Source organism: Prosopis cineraria, unplaced genomic scaffold (genome assembly GCF_029017545.1).
Source record: "Prosopis cineraria cultivar Desert tree isolate PC_DT_omini unplaced genomic scaffold, ASM2901754v1 PC198, whole genome shotgun sequence".
NCBI classification, from domain to species: Eukaryota; Viridiplantae; Streptophyta; class Magnoliopsida; order Fabales; family Fabaceae; genus Prosopis; species Prosopis cineraria.
In genome coordinates, this window is record NW_026555525.1 from 49,398 (window position 1) to 58,546 (window position 9,149).

The window sequence follows — 9,149 nt, forward strand, 5'->3', positions numbered from 1 at the left end:
GTTAGAATAATATAAAGATATTTCAAGGAAGTAGTTTTATTTATATTTAAAAATTTTAAAATAAATATATCAATCAAAATTGTATTAAGGACACATGTCATTACTCGAATGTTATTTGTAATTCTAACTTTTTATATATATAGATAGATTAAAATAAAATATTTTTTATGCCATCAAAAAAATAATTTTTATCCTTTCAATTAGTTTTCACCTTCTTGATGCTCAAATGTCCATTCACACCTGGCCTCTCTCTATGCACACAATTATAAAATATAAAATATCATAATTATAGTTACTAGTACTATATAGTTTTTTTTAGTCAAACTCGTACTATATATTTTTAGATCAAAATAGAAAATAAAAAAGTTGATAGTACTATATAATTTTTTTTTTGAGTGAAACTCGTACTATATATTTTTAGATCAAAATAGAAAATAAAAAAGTTGAGGGTTGCTGGTCATGGCTTGCTTTATTACTGGTCCACTGCTCCCCTTCCTATATTAATCTATTATATCTGTATCGGTATATGTTGGGATGGGGAAATAACATTCGGAGCTTTCCTCACAATTACAAGTCCCGATTTCCCTTATATTTTAGTTTTATATCCAACGTGTTGGTTTATTCTTCTCTCAATTCACAATATGCTCATCCCCATTGTTCAATGGTTCCATAGGGTTTCGATTATGTTCTCTTGAGAGTTTCTCAGCTTGGTTTTGACAGATATTCCGGTGTGGATTTGGTAGGTTTTTCATTTGGTTTAGGGTTTTGCGTACTGTTGCATGCGAAATGACAGTATCCTTTTGGTATCTGTTTGATATTTTTAATTTGCAGAGAGCAACGAGTGCAATTTGTTTTGGAAAATAAAGCTTAAATTTTTGGGCTTTTTTAAGAATATATTTTGATGATTTTATTTTGATTCTTTTTTTTTTTTGGGGGATTTCATATCAAAGCACCTTGAAATATACATTCACATAGAACATGCTGCGATGAAGCCTGGTTCTTGGACTCTATAATCAGAGTAACGTTACGGATTAGAGTTTACCCGTACAGTTCGAGCATGGATCCTTCTAGGAACGCAGGTGGTGTTGCAGGGACGTTGCCAATTCCCAGGCTATTTGTATGGCCATATGGGGGAAGAGAAGTGTATCTATGTGGTTCATTCACACGGTGCGTCTATGGCTAATTACTACTATGGCCATTTTCTTCTTCTTTATCCAGCTCTTCAAAATGCTGTAGTTTAGCCTAATTTAAGGGTTTTCGTGCGATTCATGTTAGTTTGCTTATTTCGTTTTCTTTTATTCAATTTTCGTTTCAAAGGTGGTCTGAGTTTCTACGCATGTCGTCAGTTGAGGGTTGTCCGACTGTATTTCAAGCCGTTCATAGCTTGTCCCCTGGTTATCATGAGGTCAGTTTTTCGTGCTGGAAGTAAGTATTCATCAGTGTAAGGTTCCATATGAATTAGGGGAAAAGTCTCCCTTGAATTCAATGTATTTGTGAATTAAGTGGTTTGATTTTTGGATTTAAGATTTTTTTACTGCAAATCGTTACAAAGGATGTTGTGGTGGGATTCCACGTGTTCATCACTTGTTTTACTGTTCATCTGTTGTCAATGGAAAGGCGAACTGGTTCTCTGCTTGGCTCGCCTCTGGCACCGGAAGAAAGGTTAAAAAGAAATGGACGGTCAGGATGATGTCCGTGGTTGAATTGCCAGGACGGATCAACACTTAATTGAATGGTGCCGTTTGGACTTGCAGTTGAGGCACTGCATTCTGTAGAGGCATGCCAGGCAGAGAAACAAATTGTGATGGAAAGAACATATTTTTCTTGATCTTGCAATAATTGTTGCCTGAGCAGGGATATTGCAACCCGATGATTGAGTTTGGAAGTATCTGAATATAAGGATTCACTAGTAAAATAAAAAAAAAAATGCTATTATGAGAAAACGTTTGACTCCAATTTTTTGGGTGCTTAATGCATTTAATTATTTGAATGCAGTACAAGTTTTGTATTGATGGAGAATGGCGACATGATGAGCATCAGCCTCATGTAGCTGGAGAAAATGGGGTGGTTAATACTGTATTTGTGGCTACTAATCCTAATGAAATGCCTATTCCAACTCCACAAGTAGCTTCTGGTTCTAGCATGGATGTGGATAATGAGGCTATCCGGCGCATGGTAAGAGTTGGTCATGCCTATAGAGTCCAAATTTTTGTTATGAACAACACTCTGAGTGAAGTGTATGGCTGTTTACTGGTTTTTGCTTATATTGTAATTTTCACGAAATTGACCAACAAAATTTTTTAATGCTATGATATGTCTGGATTCTGGCGTCCATTTTGAAACCCACTTAGAGCTGATAGAGTTGGTGAATTAGATTTCTATATAGGTCCATTAAACTTTTTCTGTTTAGATTTGCATTTGAACATGCAGCCTGTTTGGATTGTCTTAACAATTGTAATTTGTATATGCAACAGCATTTGTGCAATGTTTTTTTTTTTTTAACGTATTATGTTTCCCTTTTAGAACTCCATTTTCTTCTCATGAGCTATCTCCTATACCTGTTCATTTATATTTGACTATCATTTTCAGTTATTAAATTTAATTTGTTGCTGACCTATAATACAGCTTCAGTTGACAGATGGTACGTTGACTGGGGCATTGCCTAGAATGTCAGATGCTTATGTACAGACCTCCCGCCAGCGTATTTCTGCTTTCTTGTCAATGCACACAGCTTATGAATTACTTCCTGAGTCAGGCAAGGTTTGGATGTTTAATTATATTGAGCTTTGCATCTTCTCCGTTGTCAAACTTCATGCCACAAATTAGTTAATGGTTATTTGAATGACACCTGGTCACAGGTTATTGCAGTAGATGTTGATCTGCCAGTGAAGCATGCATTTCATATATTGCATGAGCAGGTATTTCTATATTTCCTGCGACTGGAATTTACTTGGAGGGATTTCATGTTTAGGTAACCTTTGCTAAAACATTGATAGATTATTCTCGTGCCAATTAACATGTTTTTATTGTAAAAGCATTGAGAATAACATAATGTAATTTTGAATCTTCTGGAATTAAACTTGTCTTTCTTGTAGCTTCTAGCTATTGCAATGATCTAGTCTCTCCTTATGGTTCCATATGCATTGTGTAGTAATGTCTAGTATCCCTGTGTTCTTTTCTGTTTCTGATTAGAAGCTTATTTATGTGCCTGTTTTGAATCGGGCCATTTTGCAGGGAATATCTATTGCTCCTCTCTGGGACCTCTGCCAGGGGCATTTTGTTGGCGTTCTTAGTCCTTTGGATTTTATTTTAATTTTGAGAGAGGTCTGTGAATTTTATGATCATTAGCTCTTTACGGGCAAGTATTCTAAAATCTTAATGCATTTCATATCTATTGGAAGGAAGAATATTATTATTTTTAATGTTGTGCTTTAGAAGCTTGAAGTTGAAACAAGGAGATGATAACTATGTAAGTGGAGAATCCTGAAGGCATGGTCAAATATGTCAGGAAAAGAGAGGATATGGTCATTCTTTAATTGTTATTTATGAATTATTTTTTATCTGTATATTAAGAGGAATGAAAGCGTGTTAGCTAGTTTTGAGGTGTTGATGTTGAGAATTAGTGGAAACTATAGATTTAGTTGCTTTACATGGTGCCTGCAGTAGTCTCTTGTTACAAGGTTGCTTGTGAAGTTGAGTAAATTGACCCTCCAACTGCATGCTTGACAGTGCCTTTATGTTTTCTAATGCTGTTGAAACCATGCTTTTGGCCTATTCACAGCTTAAGAATCATGGATCCAATTTAACAGAAGAAGAGCTTGAAACACATACTATATCTTCTTGGAAAGAAGGAAAATTATATCTAAACAGGCAACGCAATGGACATGGAACAACCTTTTCAAGACGTTTTATCCATGTAAGTGTTATAGGTGGCTTTGTAAAGCCATTAAGTCATACTGCTTGTATCCAATAATACACCAAGCGATAAGAATTCCTAGTTTTATTTATGTATCAACTATTGTATTTGTTTTGCAGGCAAGACCGTTTGATAATTTGAAAGATATTGCCACAAAGATCCTGCAAAATGAGATTTCAACAGTTCCTGTCATCCATTCGAAGTCTGAAGATGGTTCATTTCCACAGCTGTTATATCTGGCTTCACTTTCTGGAATACTTAATTGTAAGCCTTGAAGATGGGTTTCTTTGTACTCTTCTCAAGTTTGCTTGAATCTTACCAAATTAATTTTCAGGCATTTGCAGGTATTTTAGGCATTGCTCTAGTTCATTGCCTATACTCCAATTACCGATTTGTGCAGTTCCTGTGGGAACATGGGTGCCCAAAATTGGGGAATCAAATAGGCGACCTTTAGCTATGTTGAGACCTAGTGCATCTCTTACTTCAGCCCTAAATTTATTAGTTCAAGGTTTGATTTCGTCTTCTGACCTTGAAAATATGAAAATAATATATAAAGAAGAAAGTCTATTGGTTGAAATAATAATGAAATTGGTACACCACATCAACCTTCTGAGGTATTAGTGTAATGGCAGAGTACACTTTTTTCTACTTTGAGAAGGTTGATTTCTCAATTGTTTTGCAGCCCAAGTAAGTTCTATACTGATAATGCTTAGGTTAATTAGGAATAAGGGTAATTCCATTTTCTAATCATCAAAAAAGGATAAGAAAACATTTACTTTTATTATGAAATAGCTATTCTTATATCAACATCTTGTCCTTTACTTTTTGCAGCCCAAATAAGTTCTATACCGATAGTGGATGACAATGATTCATTACTAGATATATATTGCCGAAGGTTAGTTGTGTTTTCATATCCATATTATCATTCTTCTTGATGCAATGGTTGACTGAACCTTCAAATTGCTTTAAAATTAATCTTTAGTTCGAGCATGAATTGTCCTGGAAGTTAATTCTTTTCAGCCGCTTGTAGTGTTTCTCACAGTTGCCCTCCCCTTATATTGATAGTGATATAACAGCTTTGGCAAAGGACAGGGCTTATACACGCCTCAATTTTGATGAAATGACTATCCATCAGGTATGCTTTGTTTCTCATTTTCCCTGAGCTTGTTTCGCATGCTATAAACTTATATTGACAATAAAGTTATGAAGTAAATGAAAACTTGTGCTTCTATTTGATCCTTTTGTTGGTAAACTTAGCTGCTCTTGTGAGGTTTTGATATGTGGTGTTATTAAGAGTTGATAGAACTGGTCATATCATAAATAGTAGGATCCTTTGAATTGGAGATGGTTAGAATTAGAATATTAGTCCTTTATTGAAATGCACAACTTTCTTTATTCTTCAAATATTTGAGTTTTATGCCTCCAAAAGAGAAAATGATTTGCTTTTCTTGGCTATTGGTTGATTATGACTGCTAGAGAGATCTCCTGGTTGGTTGAAGTAGATGGCGAAGTACTGCAGTTTTATCAAATAATCAAAAGGTCTAAAGTGAAGGCTGTTGAGCCCTAATTCTAGTTAATCTAAACTACTGCAATTTTTTGGCAAAAAAAAAAAAGAACTGCAATTCTTATAGATATGATTAACTTTATTCAAATTTATAAATTAAATCTGAGATGAGATAATATATATGAATTTAATACAACCAAATTTGCTTAAAAGATATTCTAAATATCTTAATTTAAATAAAATTGAAAATCTTGATAGATATAAAATTTCCCTATTGATGTTCCTTATCTCATTCATAATTTAATGGAAACGTAGAGAGATTTATGTCTTTTTTAACCGATTAAGCAACCAAATATTAGGAATACCTATTAATGAAGATATTTTTTTACCACCAAAAAAAAAAAAATCGACCCCCATTTAGGCTGTCACATTCTGTGACGGTGGGGGAAGTTTTCTTGCAGTTGATAGATTTTTCAGTAGTTTTCCTTTTTTTTCGTTTGCTTTTAAAACATACGATTATAAAACGCATTGTGGTCAGGATTTATGCGACTCTCTTCTTGTCCAGTTGTCCCTTGTTTGTTCTTTATGGCTACTAATTGAGGATTTTAACTGAAAATGGGAAAGGAAAATTGCACTTATAAATAGTAAGATTAGTGTCAATTTCAGTATGTAGCTAATGTTGCAAGCCTTATCAATTTCAATCAGAAGTGTACTGTCTTTTTTTTTTTTTCCTTTTTATTTTTTGCTGAAATCAGATTGACATTTATTTGGTGATTTTCTTCTTGGTTCTTAGTCTCTCTTGCATATTTCTCTAGGCTCTGCAGTTAGGCCAGGACTCATATCATTCATACGATCTTAGAAGTCAGCGATGTCAGATGTGTCTGAGATCTGATTCTCTGCATAAAGTGATGGAACGGTTGGCAAATCCAGGTAGGTTTGTTTCTTTGCTCTTTGATGAAATGGAATGGACATTCACGGTTACATTTTTGTTTTGTGGGACATTGTCTTCTCTTTTAGCCCAGTTCTCTAATTCCTTGTCTCTAAAACTGTAAGTTTCATTCCCCTTGGAATTTTACCAAAAAACACATAAACAGGACAGACTACGCGTAATCAGGAGTGCTTGGGGACTTTTCTTCTAGCAATGGTTACCCACGTGGGTGTGCATAAAAATATGTAGTCGTTTTTACACGTTTGGACTGGAGAATGTATCTCGAAATTGTATTTAAAAAAAAAACAAAGTTAACAGGTTTAATAACATGTAAAAAGTAAACTTGAAGTTGTTTGAAAGAAGGAAGTAGGTGTAAGAAGTGGGCTTTCTCATTAAGATGGAACGATAGCTTGAATTTGTTTGCTGACTCTACCTGTGAGATGAGGTTAGTTGTTATTATTGTTGATAGTTTGAATCTGTTCAATTCTAGTAAAAACAGGACATTCCATATCTGATAAAGAAAATCTTGAAACCAATTTTGCGGAATCCATCTTTGGTATGCAATGATTCTGAAGAAAGAAAAGTATTGGTGATAATCAGTGACTTGTTACGGCATAAACAGAAGAGCTCCTGAGTATAAAGCACGGATATTTCAAAAAAGTAAATGTATTTGTATCCGATACAATACTAGTAGGATATTTCAGTATGTGTATCATATATTCTAACATTTGTATTATGTTTTTTTTTCCAATAAGTTTTTCTATATTACTTAAAAACTCCAAAAAAAAAAATTAATATTTTGACTGATTGTTACAAATATTCTTATATTAATTTAGAAATTCTTGTTCAAAAATCAAAATACCTATGCTTATATAATAAAATGTTGAGATATATATTATAAATATTTCTGTACCTGTATCCTAAAATTTTGAAAATTACCTTATCCACCATATCATGCTATATTGTATCTGATACATGAATTTGTATTGGTGCTTCTTGTTTGTCATGTCGTAGTTTCTCCATATATCCAAGTTGCTTTCATTTATAGGATTACTCAGCTGAGAAATATCTGCTATGTTGACTCTGAAATTCAGGCGTTAGGCGTTTAGTTGTCGTGGAAGCTGGCAGCAAGCGAGTAGAGGGCATTGTTTCACTGAGTGACATATTCAAGTTCTTCCTTGGTTAGACTTAGAATGGAAAATGAAGAATTACAATGGTTTGTGCAGTGGTTATGACATTTGTGCATATATTCAAGCAACACCACCTGCTCAGCCATTTTAAAAGGTTTCCTATGCCCTCTTTTTTTCTCTTAACTGGTAATTTGATCTCTTCACTTAAAATATTATTGGATTGGCCTCTTGCTTTATTGCCTTGTTTTAATGATTTTAGGCTAGAGAAAGAGGTCTGTAAATTGAGAGTTTGGCCCCATTTTTATTTATCTTACCCATCCCTTGTTATCCTCATCGTGCTCCCAGTATAAATACAAGAAAAAATGGGAGCTTAAGATCTGTAGTCATTCTGTACTGTGTTGAAGATATGAAGACTGGGGAAGATAATTTATGGGAGGAAGAATATTGAAATTCTGGTGTTTTGTATAGTTTATTATCAGCTTTTGGTCTTTGAAGAGAACTCCTGAGCTGGTACAATATGGTTTAATTTCCCCACCTTCATTTTCCTCATTTCAGTGTACATTGAGATTTTCCTGGGCAAATGTAAGCTGAATGAATTATTTTCATTCATTTCTGTTATGGAAAACCTATCAGTCGGTTTTCACCTACTGAGGTAAGGCTCCTTGGTCTTCTATTATGGAACTTGAACGGAGGATTTTAAGCTTGATTTTAAGGGTAGGCTCTGTTATCCTATATATGATGAGAATGAGTTCCATGTTGTGGCATTTTTGCCCCTTCAATTTTGTTGTTAACTGTTCAAGAGTGCTTAATGAGAATGAGAAATAATATCAAGCATTGGGCGGAGTTATTGTTCAAATATGATTTCAAAGTATGATGATAGTCTTTATAATTTCACTTATGGAAACACTACTGTAATTAGTCCCATTAAGGTTTTGAACAATACATCAATACGTCTTATGGAATTTATAAACAATTAAACTATTCTTGCGTAACGAAGAATGAACATTTTTAAACAGTACTGAATACACCATGTCTTGCTATTTTTTATTATTTATTCTCTTGTTTCTATTTATAAGGCTTTAATTTTTGTCTGTATTTTTACAAGTTTTACATGTTTCGTAACAGAATATACTTGGGATTCATTCAAATTTTTTTCTTTTCAATTTAACTTCAGGATAGAAGATAAAGATTTTAATGAAGAGTACTATTAAAAGTTATGACGGTATTTTGATAAACTTAGTAGTATAAACTATTAACTAACTAATTTTAATAAAAATCTGTGATTTATTTATTTGAAAATGTCGTAGGCCTGTAATGTATTTAATATTTATTTAAACCTTTCGTGAATTAAGATGCTTGGTTTGCACTTTACAGGCTTCCGTTCTGCCAATCTCTCCTCCTCTCCAGTCTCCTCTCAACTACTTTACTCTTGGATTTCAAATTTGAATGGTTGAGATTTATTGTATTATAAAATTATTATTATTATAATAATAGTATTGCATAAGAAATAACCTAATAAATGTAAGCTGTCAAATTTTATAATATATTATTTAATGTTATTCTTATAAATAAATTTATTGTTTAACATAATAATAATTTTATAATACAAGCACTTTTAGTCATTAAAATTCAGATTAATGGTAGAAAAGTTGGGAGTTGGGGGAGAAGGGA

At 33.3% G+C, this 9,149-nt stretch overlaps 1 protein-coding gene across 5 annotated transcripts; it reads left to right on the plus strand.

Moving 5' to 3' along the window:
• The first annotated feature begins 527 nt into the window (after positions 1-527).
• Positions 528-8,334, plus strand: LOC129295829 (sucrose nonfermenting 4-like protein). Of its 5 annotated transcripts, none has more exons than XR_008589651.1 (15): positions 529-739; positions 951-1,167; positions 1,318-1,405; positions 1,996-2,175; positions 2,626-2,760; positions 2,859-2,918; positions 3,235-3,324; positions 3,782-3,916; positions 4,036-4,180; positions 4,251-4,424; positions 4,748-4,811; positions 4,982-5,051; positions 6,236-6,350; positions 7,443-7,664; positions 8,034-8,334. XR_008589651.1 is itself a non-coding variant. In XM_054934404.1 (14 exons), exons 2-14 carry the CDS (start codon positions 1,058-1,060, stop codon positions 7,532-7,534), a joined length of 1,452 nt encoding a protein of 483 aa, XP_054790379.1. In that variant the 5' UTR covers positions 528-739; positions 951-1,057; the 3' UTR covers positions 7,535-8,334. The 5 variants fall into 5 exon arrangements, 3 of the variants coding, with proteins under 3 accessions (XP_054790379.1, XP_054790381.1, XP_054790378.1); XR_008589652.1 differs by having other exon boundaries at positions 7,443-7,632; XM_054934404.1 differs by having other exon boundaries at positions 528-739; positions 2,632-2,760; positions 7,443-8,334.
• Positions 8,335-9,149: the final 815 nt, after the last annotated feature.

Bases quoted from the DNA above. Each gene is read 5' to 3' on its own strand.
- LOC129295829 (XM_054934403.1), top strand. From the start codon at position 1,058: ATGGATCCTTCTAGGAACGCAGGTGGTGTTGCAGGGACGTTGCCAATT. The intron at 1,406-1,995 runs GTCAGTTTTTCG...ATTTGAATGCAG, and splicing joins TGTCCCCTGGTTATCATGAG to TACAAGTTTTGTATTGATGG. The intron at 2,919-3,234 runs GTATTTCTATAT...GCCATTTTGCAG, and splicing joins TTCATATATTGCATGAGCAG to GGAATATCTATTGCTCCTCT.